General features: G+C 33.7%; 2 protein-coding genes across 4 annotated transcripts; both read right to left on the reverse strand.

Moving 5' to 3' along the window:
* Window positions 1–123: 123 nt before the first annotated feature.
* On the reverse strand, window positions 124–4,896 carry LOC102577461 (ABRE binding factor). 3 transcript variants are annotated; one of them, XM_015312047.1, is made up of 5 exons: window positions 4,789–4,896; window positions 3,021–4,278; window positions 1,182–1,253; window positions 1,076–1,105; window positions 124–503 (listed from the first exon to the last, which is right to left on the reverse strand). In XM_015312047.1, exons 2-5 carry the CDS (start codon window positions 4,203–4,205, stop codon window positions 429–431), a joined length of 1,362 nt encoding a protein of 453 aa, XP_015167533.1. In that variant the 5' UTR covers window positions 4,206–4,278; window positions 4,789–4,896; the 3' UTR covers window positions 124–428.
* A 6,327-nt stretch (window positions 4,897–11,223) lies between these two features.
* LOC102595787 (protein DCL, chloroplastic) lies at window positions 11,224–15,712 on the reverse strand. Its single transcript, XM_006354816.2, has 3 exons — window positions 15,151–15,712; window positions 13,786–13,900; window positions 11,224–11,620 (listed from the first exon to the last, which is right to left on the reverse strand). Exons 1-3 carry the CDS (start codon window positions 15,531–15,533, stop codon window positions 11,444–11,446), a joined length of 675 nt encoding a protein of 224 aa, XP_006354878.1. The 5' UTR covers window positions 15,534–15,712; the 3' UTR covers window positions 11,224–11,443.
* Between the last annotated feature and the right edge of the window lie 1,851 nt (window positions 15,713–17,563).

Here is a 17,563-nt window from a genome sequence, read left to right on the forward strand (position 1 = left end):
ATTTGGACAGCATACTGAATTTCCTTATAACACTTTTAACTAAAAATACATAAACTCCTACGATAATTACTTTCAAGATACATTTCTCGGATTCTTAGTCATTTCTGGAGGATCCGAGCATCATAGCTTAAAAGTGAACCTGTCAAAACAATATTCCAAATCACTTGTACAGAACACATTACAAAAGGAGCCATTAATATATGTATTTTTATGTGTGTCTGCTGTCAACTAGGTATTTCTACATTCTGGCTCTATTCTATGCATGATGCCATCGAGGGAGAATAAGAAATTAACACACTGAAAAACCTACAGCAAAAAGACAACTCTTCTCTTCTGATCTACAGTGAATACATAATTCCCTTTCTGTACAGGGCACCTACTATAAGTCTGTAAATATGGGCTAATACCACTAATTTCTGAAACCCTTTTTACCATGGACCAGTTTGTGTCCGTCTTAAGCATCGCCTTTTAGCTCCCTTATGAAGGTTCATCATTTCCATAACCTGTGTCACAAAAATGCAATACATAAGTTTTTGGATCCAAAAATGCCTATGCTAACTTAGTTCAAGAAGAAAACAACAAGGTAGACTAGCTTTGAGCTTCTATAGATAAAAAATGGATAGGATCAAACCGAGAAGAGCTGTTATTCTTGTATAACATGGATGGCCTGACTAGATGAAGTACATAGTGAGATTAAAATGCAGGTTATAGGGATGGAATAGTGTGCTAAAAGAAGGTACCTTCTTAGCCACTTTAACCAACAATGACTGGAGATGGTTGATTCAGAGAGTAGTTTCAGTAGCAAAGAACAGCATTTTGTTTTTTTCCAGTCAGCGAGGAAAAATGCTGAGAAGTGTTTATTCAATCTCATAGGGCTAAAATAACAGGCATGGTGATTGGATGGATGATCTAAAAGATAGTTACCGATTATACCATACTTATGGATAAAGGCAGGTTCCAAGATGAAATAGTACATTTTCCTCTAGCATGTGTGTGCTGAATTATTGAACTATGTCTATGGAAGCAAAACTATGCAGCATGAGGGGAAAATAAGAGGAAACAGAACTTCATGTACCTGATTCTTCTGCATTTCCAACATTTCTTCCTGCAGCAGTACAATCTAGTTAGAGACGAACTATTGAGACAGACAAAACATGCAATGTGATTGTATAAAAGGTCACCTGTTTCTTTTGAAGTTCATCGTTTTCTTCTTTTAGTTTTGCGACTTCTGCTTCTAGCTCCATAGTATAGGCCTAGAGAAAGTTAAAAAGATGATAATCATTGAACACAAGAGTGTACAACAGATTAAAACGAGGCACTATTTAGTACATGCACTTACTTTGAAATTAAGGGATTTGATGGGCTAGTTTTTGGTCTAGGTTACATACAGAAAGACAAATACACAAGGTTCTAAGCTATTCATATGTTGCGAATGGTGTTGGTCATACAAATTTTGGTTGCTTCGTAAAGCACAAATTGCATTACCTTGTCGTAAACAGAATCTTTATAGCTTCTATGAAGCATGACCTTTCAATTCTTGTCACGTTAGACCTCAATACACTATCACTCTGCTGCATATGATATCAAATATTTTGTCGAGTTAAAAGATGCACGTCCATGGATGGATAACAAAGACGGGATGTTAATCATTACGTACTGTATAAAGTGACAAGTCTATGAAGCTAATTTCTATTTTCCTTTGAGCTCTACAGGTCTTCTACACAAATCTATGTTATCTTTTTCAGCTTATCACTCTTCCAACCCTTCCAAACAACAAAGAGATTAGGCATAAATGAAAAAACCTTCTATCTGTCTTAAAGTACTCAACTGCACTATTCAAACGATTAAACTAAAATGAAAAAATTGAAATCATCTGCTGCTTCCTTTATGACATACCATGTACTAGTGCAGTAGCAGAGTAGGGATTTTCACTAAGGGCCAAGGGAAGTCAAAATATAAAGAAATAACCACACGAAGAAGCCAAGGGAATTCAACATATAGTACAAATACAATAAAATTGATACCCCTTTAGACAAGGTGGCTCTACACTTGCCAGTGTGGACTTCCATTCCTAGCTTGAAATAACTCTCTGAGCACTATCACAGTGTCTCTCTAACTTACAATCCTTCAAAATATTGTAGAGAGATCCTGAGTTGAAAAGTAAGCCTCCTATTACTGTTTCGTGTTCTCTGGATCCTGATAACGACAATTGACACCCTGGAACTAAATGACTATGAAATTGTCTGGTATATTTGGCAATGAAATTGACACCTGCCTACATATCTTTTTGCTGTATTGCTCCACATAAAATCAGAGGCGAAGACGTGGTATTTAATAAACCTCTGAAAACGTTAAAGTCTAACATTAAGGAATTTTGGAGAGTTTTACTAATTTTTTCTATAGGTTTGGAGAGTCATGTAGAGATTAACTTTGATGGAAGAAATGCAAATTAGTATTAACATTTGACATCCGATGGGCCAGATTGGCTGTTCATGTCTCTCGGCTGCATGACAGATAATACTGAGAGTATTGCTACCAAAAAGTAGACATACAAGAATCCCCCAAAACAGCAGAGCAAACTTTTCCCATTAAACTTGATGGGAAAATTTTAGACTGAAAAATGTGAGATAAACTCCTTTGATGAGAAGCTAGTGCCATTTCTTTCAGGATTTTTTTGGTAACGTGAGGACTCTTTACCAATCGACAGATGATTTGTGTTTCTGTCTGGAAAGTAAATCAAGTTCACCAAATCATAAAGATATTGCATGTAGTTAGAGAAACAGGTCAGACAAGTTCTTGATTCTTAGATGTAGCTGTATTTCTCTTCAACTAGTGAACTAGAGCACACAGCTACGTCTAAGAAAGAATATAACAATTGATGATTCCCAGCTTATTACTTAGATTTGTTCATACATGATCCATCATTCTTCATAATATGCATGCGTTGATGATGTTACATGAAATACAAAATGCATGCAGACATTAAAGGCATAGCCTATGTGTAAGATTCGAGCTATTACCTGCTTTCGAGCTCTTGATCTAGCAGCTGACTCTCTATTTTTTATCATTCTCCTCTGCCTCCTTTCAACAACCTTCTCCACAGTACTGTATTTCCTGCCTCTTAAACCACCATTAAACACATAAGGAACTGGAGATACAGAAGGTGTATCTCCATTGCTTTTCCCAAGTCCATCTGATGATGAAACACCTGGAGATGCTGTTGCAACAGTAACCCCACTGGCTCCTAAACCTACCATATTCATTCCTCCACCCATTAGAGCAGTGCCTTGAATGAAATTAGAGTTGAGTGCTGGATCAGGGATACCAACCATCCCTACCCTCATTCCCGGACTGCCCAACTGCCCACTATTTGGGATAGCCATAGGAGCACCATAGGGCAAAGCAGGCTGCTTAGGGAAAATCGGTTGCTGCTGTGGCTGCTGTTGCTGTGGTTGATGGTTCTGTTGCAGTTGCTGTGGTCTTAGCTGTTGTTGTGTGGATCTGACCCCATTCACATTCAGTGGCAAATTAGCAGTCTGGATAACAGTTTCACCATTCTTGTTAGGGATACTACCAGCCATTAAACCTGTGTTCCTATTATTAGCTTGTTGATATCCAAATGCAAGCCCTGTATTATTCCCAGCATAGGACAAATCACCAAAGATTCCTCCAGTATTATTCGATTTCGCAGCAAACAGTGCATCTTCTCTGACAACTCCAGCTCTAACTAGGAATTCCTCAAGTGTTATCTCCCCAAAAGTCTGTTGCCTCTGAGTCTGAGGTATATTTGGTGGCACTCCAACACTATTTCCATCCTTCCCACCACCATGCTCCTTTGACATATCTCTCCAAACTTCATCTACAGTCTTATGACTCAGTGTCCTAGGTAAAGTCAAAGATCCTTGCCTCTGCAAATGCCCACGTGGAACACCAACCTCTTGCCCATTAATCCCAGGCCCTCCTATTGTTTGATTCTCCTCAGCATTCCATATGTTCTTTAACAACTCATCCATGTTCATTGACCCAAAATCCTTACCACTCCCTCCTGTTGAGCTAAGAAACTCATCAAATGTCAACGAATAGATAGATGACTGCCGCGGCAATCCAAAGTTCCCCAGCTGCTTCCCACCACCACCACCACCACCACTTCCACCCTCACCTGGTGGCTCATTACCAAAGTTCTTGAAATGATAATTACTCCCCATTTCACTAAAAACTCCTCAGTCCTCACCTAATCCTCCTTCAAACCTCACCTCTGTTATTCAAGAATCACAAAACCTACATATCAGATCAACAAGTTAATTCACTTTCCTTTAAACCTTTTTCCCTATCATACTGTTCAACCCCTCACATAAATAAATGTACATCTATTTACAAACACACAGTTAATTAAAAGCAAAATATACCTGGAAAGAGATGAAAAATCAATTTAAAGCTAAAACTCACCAACCCCTTATCAATAAAATCATCAAAAACAAATTCTATATGAAATTCACTTCATTCAACTAACTTTACTGCATTTTCAGTTCACACCAAAAACCCCCAAAACACAAATTCCCCCACCCACCAATCCAATAAAGAACTCACCTTTTGACCTTCAAATACACAAAACTCAACTAAAAAAATCACAAAGCTCAAAGATCAAAACTTTGAAGATAAGAAACCAAGAAAACTAATCATTTGACTACTTATCCACAAATAGATAATATTTAAGGAAACACCAACCAAAAAAAAAAAAACTTCTTTTTTGACATGGGAACACAAGAAACAGTTTGTTTTCCTGTTTACCTTTTTTTTCTTTTTCTCCTTTTTTTGGCTTTCACTTGTACACTGCTAGACGTTTCTTCTTTGGCTTTGAGTGGTTCTTGAAAGTGCCAAGTGGCTAATTAGGACTTTTTTTAAAAAGAAGTCGGTAGCCCAAATATATAATTTTGGATAATAAAATAATGGGCTTTTGTGGGGCCCAAAAGTATAAAACTTGGGCCAATAGTGATGGGGTAGGAGAAAGGTTGGTGTGACTTTGGGCCAATAATTGAGTGAAATGTGGGATGATATCTAACCGTCCACGTAGAAAGGATATGAATGGTTGAGATTAATTTGTTTGGTTTATGGGATAGTGACGTGAGCATAAAAGAGGCATGCCCAAAAGTGTGTAGTACTAGCCCTTGTATGAAGGGCATTTGGTGTTTAGGGATTGGCTAAATACTAAAATAAGGAAGTGATCTTTTATTGGGTTTGCACTAATTTGGCACTTTCTTATTGGCTAGTAGTTGGTTGAGATCTCTTTGATTGAAGTCTAAGTGCTTTTATAACAAGTTTCTTCGGCACGGTTCGTGGTGACATATTTGAGATTCATCTACACTTAATCAGATGGTTAAGATTTGATTTTTTGTGTATAAAAAAAATTCTATTGAAAGTGTCGCCTCCAAAAATGCCTCTACGTTGTTGCAATTTAACTTTAGTCAGGCGTTATAATACGGATATCCAATAACGGGTAGAAAATAAAAAAAATATAAGTAATATATATAATAGCTTCGATTAGAGCTAAGGCCAAAATGGTGTAACTTTGTCAATAATGAATTTGGTGCCACGAGAGTGATGTATATTCATGAAGTTGCGACCAATCTCGCTATTTGTTTAGTTGTTGCCCTTTGATTAACATTTTAGGGTGGTTTTGTATAAGTAATATTGGTATAATATTTGTACCATAACATTGTATTGTTCTTTTTATAGCAGATTTAAGGTGTGATAACTTATATGTGTATTAATTAGTTTTCCATGATAAAATACGTGAACTACAAAAATAATCTTGATGTCATCTTTTATTTTTTTATATACTTTGAAAAACAAAGGCAAAACTCCAATTATTTATGTTAAAACTTTATATATTTCTTTCCTAATCCAATTAACCAAATATTATCCAAAAAAGCATAGTAGTAATACTAAATAACTTGGTGAAATTATTAGTTGTTGCATTACAATCTCTCCATGAATTTTGTACCTTATACAATATATGTTATCAATCATGGTTCATGTTTATATCTTTCTTCATTTGGACTATGCCTCTTACATAACTATTTCAAGTTAAATAGACTACAATTTGTTTTTTTCTATTTAGAGGATCAATCATTGTAGACCTATCTCTTGTTGACTACGACATGTGAAGTTCAAGGCACATAGCCATGTGTTGGCTTTGCAGAGTTTCAAACTTAATTAATGTGTGAGGCATATATATATATATATAATATATAATAATGATATAAAGACTTATATTACTATATAGTACTCTAATAAAAGAATATTCGTGGGCAAATGTGAGAAAATGGGTAACCTAATTAAGCAAGAACAAACTTTCTTAATGATAGCACAATATGGATCTCCATAAATTGTCTACTCACCCAGACAAGAAGATATTTTTTTCACCAACACAAATCATAAAGGTTTATGACATAAGCTTTATGTTAAAACTAATACCTTTCTATAACAATCATTCGCTAATTAATTATAAGTCATTTTTTAATCGATTTTTCATGTTATGTTATACTATATGTTTTTTTAAAATAATATTTCGTCATAGCAACAAGCGTTGTTGGTATAGAGAAGTTCGATTATACTACTCCTTTCATTCTAATTTATGCAACATAATTTGACTCTACAAATATAAACATGTCATGATTTTGCATGGTATAAAAACTTTTCATTAACAGTGCATACCCCTCGAGGGAGAATTGACTAAGGAATTTGACTTCTCTAAATTTAAAAAGCAGAAAAGGAGATTAAGGTATAAGGAAATGGTATCGCATAATACAACTACAAGTGAAGAATTAATTTAGGGATATGGGAAGGAGATTACAGATGATGAATCGAACTCTGACCAACAAAGTGAAAGTTCACGTAGTCAATCAATGAAGAATTTGAAAATAAACTTATTTATATATTTATTTACTCGAGGTGAAGCATGTGAGGGCTTAAATAAGCATTACCTAAACTAGAACTAATCTAAAAGATTGTTCATTTCAAGGTCAATATCTTAAGATGTGGCTTCCCATTAATGTTAAACAACAATTATTTTACTATAATCAATCGATCACCAATATACTGACATGACACTCTCCAAGACGGCATCTTTACTTTAATTTCAGTAATTAATTAATTTATGGTCAGAATAAGTATTCAACAATCAACATACTTTAATTTGAATTGGTATGAAACTATGAATATAATTATAATTAACTTTTAAACAAGTAAAATAAGTAAATGATTTTAAAATGAACATAGTTTGTGTAATAGTGTATCCATTAGAGACGATACATTTTATAAACATATTTAGAAAATATTTGAATACACAAATGGCAATCACAATAAATATTATAATTAAAGGATGAAATTAAAATCATTCATATACACCCAAAAATTCCTTCCTGTATTCCAATTTTAAAACAAATATAGGAAATTCCAAATATTTTAATTTAGTTCTTTTTGCACCTCAATATCTCGACCATATATGACGAAGGATTTATATATGCATGACAATTACATCAAGTGTTTTTTTTTAACAAATATATTTTACATCAATAGTTTTTATTTTCGCAAATAGTGAATAGATTAACAATAATAAATCCAATATAACTCTACAAGTGAAAGCTAGATATGGTAAGATGTACATAACTTTATTCCTATTTTTATGTGATCGCGAGGTTATTTTTGTTTACTCAGCAACCTTCCTCCTGTATTTAGATTTGGAGTTGGTAATGTGAACGAGCGCACACACTCGAAGTTATAAACCCAATTTGATCAAAATATTTCAACAAAATGAAAATGATCATTTGGTGAGATTTAGACATCTGGTACATCCTAATAGGTTATGGCATCAATAATTAACTTGGTGTTCCAATTAGAAGGAGACATATAGAAAGACGTATAATTAGAGTAACTACACTTCAATTTATTTTGTGAAATTGGCTAAGCTTTATTAAACGCAAACACTATTGTCAAGAGATATATAATGATACAAACATTTACTTCGACTGAAAATGAACAATTTAAACTGATAAAAGACTGTACAAACATCGTGATTAAGAGTGTAACTTAGTGATCAATGGGTGAAAAAAGAAGAGATTTTTAGATTTCAATTTCAGTAGCAATTGAAAATATTAGATAATTTCTTTCTATATACCTAAGCCTTGATAAATAGAGTTAATTTTATATACATCTATATTTATTGATGGGCACCTAATGGAATATTTAGTTAAGATGCACGTAAGCTAACTTGATCATCATTAGAGTTATCTGATATTTATATATGTTGATAGTCACCTAGTGGAATAGACAAGATGCGTGTAAGCTAGCTCGTACATCATCACAATGAGAAAAGAGGAATTATATACAAGTCTCAACATCAAATTTCAATATTGAAGACTCTAAATTGGAACTCATATCCTTTTTTTTGAATTTCCTCCTCCTCCTTCTTTTGGGGCTATCCTCATGGCTAAAAATGGTAAAAAAAGAAAGAGAAAAGTTTGAACTTTGATGGACAATGATGTAATTAATTATACAACCTATAAATTATTGCCAAATGTTAACAAGTCACAACACTTAAGCTATATACATTATGGATTTTTTTATGCCATGTTATTTATGAATTTAAAGCACTAATTAATTAAGACCAGTTTTGAGAACAATTGAGGATGATGCATGCATATACATACACGTGTCACTCATTAATTATTTCCATAAGAATTAGTAAAGCAATAGTAGTTTTCTAAGTCCATCAATCGTTTTCATTGTTTAATTTCCCAAGTGCAAGGAAGGAAGAAGCATATATCCTAATATGTAATTGTCACTTTTATTAACACACAGTCCCAAAAGTTCAGTTTACTTCTGTATAGTGACAATATATTATGTATTATAAGTAAGTGACAAATTGTTAGTTATATATATATATATATATAACTTGAGGAGATCTGCGTCTAAGTTTGAAAAAATACAAGCAAATTCCTTTTGAATACAATAAAGTTACTATATAGTAATATATATATACTGATTTCTCGACACATGCATTGTATGAGCGCTCGTATCCACAAATAATAAAAATGCAGTTGATTAAGAAATTGACCCGAACTGCGTCTCGTCATTATTATGTCAAACCAAAATCCAAATAATAGAAATATTTCTAGTCACTCAAACTATATATTATATAATATTCTCCTCTAGAGACATATATTATAAAGCCATTTGTCAAAACCAATCCAAAAGCATTTGCCGTAAAAGTGTCAAACTCCTTTTCTTTTTTTAATTTATCAAAACCCTATCAAAAAATGTTCCTAGTCAACACTTCTGTCATTATTTTTAGGAAATATCGCTTTTAATAATCTTGAAAAATGGATGATATTAAACTTTTGATCCTCAATTTTTATCAGGAATAAGCCTTTAAAATCAATAATCAAACTTTGTTAAGCTTGATATATATTTTTTTTATTTGTTAAGCTTGATATCTTGATTATGATATAAGCGAGATCAAATAGTTAAGACTAGCTCACCTCCAACGTCATTTTTATGAATCAACCCATTATTCTAGCTACATTCAAAGCACACTACATAACTTCTTATAGTGCCAAGTGTAATTTTCTTTTCAAAGAAATTGTTTGTGTTTTCACATTAGTCCTCTGTATTTATCCTCTTCTTTTTTTTGTGATTTATCATGCTTTATTTGGGAGCAACCCGCTTAGTCTAGATAGGATTGTTATTAGTTAGGTTTTAGGTTTAATATACACGAATAACAAAATAATTTTTTACACTATAAAATTAATTTAAAGTTAATTGTGGATAAATCCCTTCTAGATAATGTGCATTAAGTTACGATAATTAAAATGACATAAGTGATTAGTAAACAAAAATATCCTTAAAACTTTAGTGCTCAACTGCCCAAAAAAATATCACTAGGCGCACCACTGCATGCTACGTGTCTGAATTCAACATATCTTATTAGCACCACTAGTTTGATTTGTGAACTGATAATGTCAAATCAATACATGCACCATGTTGCAAAGTGCAAACTCTAATAGAAAATATAGTATTCGAATCAGTTTTCACGCACATTAACTATTTTATCAAGTACTATTTGTTAACTTCTCTAATTGTTAACTTCTCTAATTAATACATGTACCAAATAGCTCCACTCTTAGACTTAGGTGAATCAATACTAGATCACATTTTATATTTACTTGACTTTTAAAGTCTTGATCTCTCAGACTTTTATCTACTTTATCAACAAAGTATTGGATCACTAGTTAAGAAGAAAGGGTACTTATCCATCTATCGTAACCTTCGTTAATGAAACGATAGTTATTATTGCACCATAAGTAGTACCTAATTATGTCTTTTCTTGATCGACTGATCTACATATTCTGTCTGATGATTTGACTTAGAGTTGCAGAACTCAGCAACCAATAAAACAAGGACAGACACATTTCTAACCAGTCAGTTAGTCATAATATCTTAGCTGAAATTTTCAAAAGATCTCCAATTTGTTGTATTCTAGAGCTTAGGTCATATGGATGTTAATAATGCTTTAGTGAACAACACAACACGTATTCTATACGGTGGCTAAAATTACCTTTTTTTTTCCTTTTTTTTAATAATCAGACATAGTTTGTGTGCACCTAATAACACTCACGAGTGTGTCAATGACATGGTTAAACACTAGCAGATAAATTTCATCTATCTATGTAAATTTATATAAATTAAGTTACTCGATACTTGTGTTGGTGGAAAACAATAGCTACCTGTGGAATGGAGGATTGTCATTTTTTCTGCAAAAAGTCATAGCCTGTTCTCTTATCTATTAGATCCTGGTTAAGACTAGTCTAGCCATAGAAAAAACTAAACTTAAATCTGAAAATGCCATCTGAGTTTGGACTGCAATTTACTTACCAGAATAGGTAAATTATCCTTTTTGAAACTCGAATACGCCGATCACTGCAACATCTTGATACAACAATGATGTTACAATAAGGAAAAGAAGGAACCTCCAACTGCCAAACCCAACCAAAAGGTCATGGGATGAGAGTAGGGATAGGAGAAAATGAGAAGGAAAAAAAAAAACTTAAAGGCAGAAAAGGAAGCTTTTACTTCAACACTTTGTAAAATATTAAAATGCTTCTTTTGCAACAGTATGAGACCTGGCCATCTAAGCAAAACTTACACTAACTTGAATTCCTTTTGTTCACTACAGTAACTTGAATTCTACAGTGTAGATTTTTAGACAAAGTAATTGGAAGGGCAATTCTACGGTGAGTAGATTGCAGTAGTCTCCCAATAAAGACGAACTTATATCACAACCTTCAAAATTATTTGATCGACACTCAACATAATGTATTCGGCAATAGTAAAAGAAACTCCTTTGCATGAAATTCAGGGTAGGTACGAGTTCCGAATGATACATTCAGTCATTACGCCTCCGCTTCCGAAAATGCCTGAGGATAAAACTGTCAGCATAGAGTGGATAGTTTTTTCTAATTAACCCCTTTATGCATTTCCAGTATGAAAAGTCCACTGATTCACCATCCTTGCGGACAATAAATAAACATCTTGAGTTTTCAAAATCTGGATGGTACCCTACCTGTCAAGCAAAAACCAAGTGATATGCAATGTTAAGAAATTTGCAAAAGAGAATCTCTCCACGCACTCTACATGCACATGTAAAGTAGTAGAAACCTAAAAGTACAGTCCACTTCCTGGAAATAGCACATAAAACAATCCAAAACTATTTCTAAAGTCATACGGTTCTATGAGCTACTTATCCTAAAACAAAGGGATTACAAGTTACTGAAATGTGCTTGAATAGGGAATTCCCACCTAATGGACAGTAGAAAAACCCCTTGGGAGGAAGGGTCGGGGGCTATCCTAGGTAAATGAATAACCACGGGGTGCCAAAAACCAAAGTGGTTGTTCACCACTTAAATACTAGGCTTAGTTATGTTTACTTATTTATACTCCTTTATTCACTTATTTATATTTTTGACAAGTAGAATTGTATGCAAACCCTGAAGATGTACTCCAACTTAAAGATAAATAGTTCTCCATTGCACTGCCAACTCTTTACTAGATTCCTTAAGTACATTGTAAAACCCTAAAACTAAAATCTTGTTTTCTATAACTGAAAATTTGTCCTGAACCCATTTTTCAAATGCCACAATTCCCTGGCGATATTGTATTTGGTCTTTTTCAAGTATGACTTGCTCTTTTGGCCACCTCCCTCTGATCAACTTTCCAGTTTACTCAACATTCATTTATAATGTCTTTGCCTTCTCTTATTTTGTCACCAAGATATTCCCAAAATATTCTTGACTTCCCTCAGTTTATTCAACTTTAAATCTGATTCATTATTTTGTCAGCTTCATGATAGGCTTATATATCTCATCAGTCATCTGTGGAATAATTCACGAACCGTTTGTTCAAAACATATTGCAATCGATATTCCATATCTTGTTCATTCATGACGTACATCATAGTTACTCCCTCTATCCCATTTTATGTGGCATCCTTTCCTTTTTAGTCCGTCCCAAAAAGAATGTCACCTTACTTGGAAACAATTTAACTTTAAAATACCACTTTTACCCTTAATGAAATGACTTTCAACCACACAAATATCCAAGAATTGTTTTAGACCACAAGTTCCAAAAGTCTTCCTTTTTTTCTTAAACACCGTGTCAAGTCAAATGGTGCCACATAAAATGGGACGGAGGAGTATTTCCCGGGTTTGTTCTCCATGGATTCTTCCACAGTTGTCCTATTCCCTATCTCCTTGAACACCCTTCATCACTATATATTACATTGGATTTCCCTAAAATATTACACCATTCAGACTAGCAATTTCCACATTCCATTTACTTCCCTTTGTTTTACTGTTTGTAGTTCCATTTGATCTCAAAGGCGTCGTCCCTTTCTGCACCATCAAAGCTTTTCACAAGCACGCCTTCCCCTACAGTAGTTGGGGCAATTCGCCTATGGATTGGATTTGATACTGTTTCAACCCTAAGAACAGGTTAGATGTCCATTCCTAGTGATGGATTGGGTTTGCCTGCTATTTTTGCTACATTCTGATACCCTTGGCTTCAGCACTGGTATGTATAACAATATAGTTCTCTCCTGGTTCTATTAAACCTCAAAATCATAAAATAGAGCAAGGTAATAGGCCTAAAAGGCAGTTTAGTCGAGCTCAATCATTATTTTGATTTGAAAAAATCGCAGTGTTGACCTTCCATAAACCTAAAACAATATACAATATCCAACAAATATGAAAGAGCTCCAAAAAATAAATGAAGTTCCCGGCTAACAGATTAACAAGTTTCAGACGGTAATTGTGTTGTGGATTACACATAACACAGAAAATGCTGCCAAGAGGGCAAAATATAATGTTTGCAATATAAACTGAAATAGTTGGTAGTACTATCTAGTAATATTTTTTTCTTTCCTCATCAAAACTAAAGAAGCTGGTAGTACTATATTTCACCATGATATGAATAGAGTTTAAGAAAGCTACTAATATAAGAAACCCTTTCTTAATCCTTCACCTAAAAATAAGATTATTTTATCTCTAATTTGAGATTGCTCACACTAGTTTCAACTTTCAAGTGCATGCAAGGAAGTTATCCAGTCTTTCTGTCAAGAAGAAGCATTTGTGCATGGAGAGATAGAGAGATCAAACCAAGTGAACAGAGAAAGATGCGATGTGAGATAACAATGCAAGAGATCAGTAAATGAAGCAGGAGGAGGATGGCATACAGTAATGTAATCAACTCCAGGGCCAATCTTCTTGTCGCATTCTGGGTGATATGGAAGCAATCTTTGTAGAATTGTTCTCTGGTGATCAGGACTTAACCTATCGCCAATTGCATATCTGCAAAATTGTAGATTGAACAAATGAAATGAAAATAAAAAACAATGAATGATATCAATGTTTTTTTCAGGGGTTGGGGTTCGATTGTAGAAATATTTAAACATTTTTTATCAAGTATGCACAGTAAAAATATAGGATTTGGGGGTTCAAAACTATGGCGCTGCATTATTTCATATTTCATTTACATACAAGACATCTGACTTGAGGCAAGTAAGTACCTTTTTGTAGAATAGACTTCTTCTTTTTTTGAGAAAGGTTTTTTGTAGAATAGACACCTCAGAGAGAGGTTGATAACTATCTTATCTCTGTCAACAACTCAGAAACAACTCCATCGAAAAGAAAGGAAAAGGGGATGAAAACAGACTGATCACCAAGTTAACCTTAGAAAGGTTAGCCATAATCTGATCTCCAAGATAATTTTTTTTTTTTTTTCCGATTACAGCAAAACAATGTGGTGACTCGATTGAGCAGTTCAAAGGCTCACTTCATCCATGGTACTATTCATCAACCAGATGTCAACATTCTACAAATGCTTTCATGCTGTGAAGAGTTGGAGTTTATGACTCATAAGAGCATAAACTACCTAAGCTAGAGATAAGGTATTTTGCTCTGACTTGCTGAAATCATGGCTATGAGAAAGTAGTTGTTTTTCACTGAGAACCACTTAAAAATTTTGAAGTTACCAAACAAAATGGACAGCCTGACTCAGTTTACCAGCGAAGCTATAAGAAAAGATTTGACAGACTTGGAATCGCTGGAGCAGAAAAGACATATAAATTTCACCAGGTCAAAGCTCCAAACAGAAATATCACCCTTTACTTGGAGCAGCTTAACGTTGTCATCCTATGAGGGGTCTAATGCTCCATTTCTTCAGAGCATATTGATATGGTTATGATCATCACACATTTAAACCAAACTTCTTTACAATTTAATTTCCCTTTGCTATTGAATAAACAAAAACTTCATTATCCAGGGAAGAGGCACCGGAGGACAACGAATGAGCAGTCAAAGAAGAGAAAGAGAGCATACTTTGTTTACCCTGCATTCAAAGTTTCCTTTTTTTAATTACTAGTTCATATAATACAGTAGTTTTTTCCAGTTGAGAAGAAACATGAAGCAGTAGCAGAATCCCCAGAAAGTCTATTTTTTCGAGATAAAGGCACAAACACACAGCATATTACATATATGAATCAATAAACAAGTCTTTAAAATTAGCAGATTCTAAAAGAGAAGCAAAATTGAGACCTTACTTTCCAGAATGAAGAATCATTCTAACAAAGCCAACCAGCGGCACAGTATCCTCTAAAATCTGGTCCTCCCAATCAACCCAGCCCTCTCCATCTCCGCCTTTCTTCCCTACTTCATCATCCGACTCTTCCTTCACCAACTCCTCACTTTCTGACGTCGTCTCCAACTCCGTCGAAATCACCGGCTTCCGCAACAGCTCCGCGTTATCACTCCGAATCCCTCCGCCCTCTGAACCGGTCTTCACCGCGGCGCAACGACACAACCGCAATCCGCCGCAACGTGAGAAGGATAAAGAAGAGGGAGATAATAGTAGATGATGAGAAATAGGGCTAGGGTTATTTTTTCTGCATAAAAAGTGAAAATTTGAAGTACAAATTGAAGCCATTTTTCGCCTGAAATTCGAAAACGCCTTTCGTTAAAGTTTATTGCTTTACTTCAGTATTCAACATTGTAGAATCAACTCAAAAGAATCGAAGAAGGAGAATTTGGTCTCTCGTGGCGAAGTACTGTACAGTGCTGAAAACTAACTGCTGCTTTACCGTGAAGAAGAAGAAGAAGATAAGTGTAAAGAAGAAAGCTGACCGCTTTATTGGGTGGGCTGGATTCTGGATATTTGGATATCGGGTACTGGATTCGGGTCATGTTACATTAGACAAAAAAAATTATTTTTTCTTATTTTTTATTGTGTCATTTATTTATAATGAGATAATAAATTGAGAACTTAGAGGTAGAAAATGTATCATATATATTTCTTTTCTTTAAATTGAAAATAAAATTTCATTATATATGCGTGTAATCAATTTGAATAAACTTGAAAGTCATGTGTATTTCAATTTTAATTTTCCTACTCTCATATTTTCAAGGAGAGGTTCTCTATTGAATTAACTTTTTTTAATTATATAGGATTTAAATACGAAAAAGAAAAATATTCTTTGTTCATATAAATAAAGTAAGTGTGAAATAACTTGCCATCAAATCAGCATCAAAACCAATTATGAAATTGGTTGATATTAGGGGCTACTAGAAGCTTGTTTATTATACCTTACTTACATATGTTGTTGTTGCATTATGAAGTGTTAGGTTTGACCTTATCTTATTATATTATTTTTAGTTTTTTTTAATGTATTGAGTTTTAAAATTTAGCTTATCTTCTATTGTATTTGCAAAATTTTCATGTTATTATACGCTTTAAAGCAATTTAAGCTTGAGAAATGTAGAGAATAGTTCGAAAAAACAAAAGTAAATGCTTGATTTAACTATGCTGATAAATATTAAGCGGAACAAGGAGTATTTTTCTTCCCAACTTCTCTCACATGAAATTATTGTTTCTATTAAAACAAATAGGAAGATGGGTAAGCATTCCATACACTATATTGCGGATAAAATCAACATTAAAAAATAGATAAAAATCTAGACGAGAATCAAAAGTGCACCAATATTACAAATATAACTATTAGTGCTTTGCTGCTTTATATGAAAGAATTATAAGTATAATTTTTGAGTTTCAATTCAAAGATAAGGGACTCTTTTAAACTTTTTCTCTATCACATTACGTTCACAAGATTAGTTATTACTCTTTCAATCTCAAAATATTTATTGTGTTTTTCATCTACACATTCCTTTAAAAAATCAATTAAAAGAGATGTTTGACTATTTTATCTTTACTCATGTCTTTATAATATAGTCTTTAGAATTTGAACCCGGAACATCAATTCACCTAAACAAATGAGTCAACTTCTAGTCTTGTATTCAATGATTTCAAAACACAAACACACACACATATATAAAATCATTTTTTTATCAAGAGAGTTCGGATGAACTCCCGTCCTCTTAGATATGCCCTAATTGTACCTATCTAAATTTTGTTTAAATTAAATGGGACATTCATAAATGAATTTTATGACTTATGAGTGGATCCTAACGTGACTCCTCAATTTGTTACTTTTTTTCTTTTAAATTTTAGTTTAACAGTCGATTTTTAAAATCATACAATAAAGTAAATTTCTTTGAAAAGAGTACAGTATTCGCAATACATATACAAAAGAGAGCAGTTGTGTAATCTGCTTTGGTATACATATACAAAAAGATCAATTGTATAAAGTGAGAGAGGCGAGTGAGCGAGCGAGATCTGGGAGAGTGGCGAGCGAGATTTGGGAGAGGGGAGAACGAAAATATATGTATATATATAATTTTCTCTCGCTTTATACAAACACAAACACAAACACAAACACATTTTATACAATTTGCATTTTTTGTATAAAGTGAGAGAGGCGAGTGAGAGAGCGAGATCTGGGAGAGGGGAACGAAAATATATATATATATATATACAATTTTCTTTTGCTTTATACAAACACAAACGCACTTTATACACTTGCGTTTGTATAAAAAATGAGAGAGGCGAGGGAGAGAACGAGA

The sequence above is a fragment of the Solanum tuberosum genome, unplaced genomic scaffold (assembly GCF_000226075.1).
Source record: "Solanum tuberosum cultivar DM 1-3 516 R44 unplaced genomic scaffold, SolTub_3.0 scf00184, whole genome shotgun sequence".
Lineage (NCBI taxonomy): Eukaryota > Viridiplantae > Streptophyta > Magnoliopsida > Solanales > Solanaceae > Solanum > Solanum tuberosum.

Bases quoted from the DNA above. Each gene is read 5' to 3' on its own strand.
- LOC102577461 (XM_015312047.1), bottom strand. From the start codon at position 4,205: ATGGGGAGTAATTATCATTTCAAGAACTTTGGTAATGAGCCACCAGGT. The intron at 1,106-1,181 runs GTGACCTTTTAT...GTACTGCTGCAG, and splicing joins ATGAACTTCAAAAGAAACAG to GAAGAAATGTTGGAAATGCA. The intron at 504-1,075 runs GTACATGAAGTT...TTTGTGACACAG, and splicing joins TGGAAATGCAGAAGAATCAG to GTTATGGAAATGATGAACCT.
- LOC102595787 (XM_006354816.2), bottom strand. From the start codon at position 15,533: ATGGCTTCAATTTGTACTTCAAATTTTCACTTTTTATGCAGAAAAAAT. The intron at 13,901-15,150 runs GTAAGGTCTCAA...ACAATTTTGCAG, and splicing joins ATGATTCTTCATTCTGGAAA to ATATGCAATTGGCGATAGGT. The intron at 11,621-13,785 runs GTATGCCATCCT...TTTGCTTGACAG, and splicing joins CTGGAGTTGATTACATTACT to GTAGGGTACCATCCAGATTT.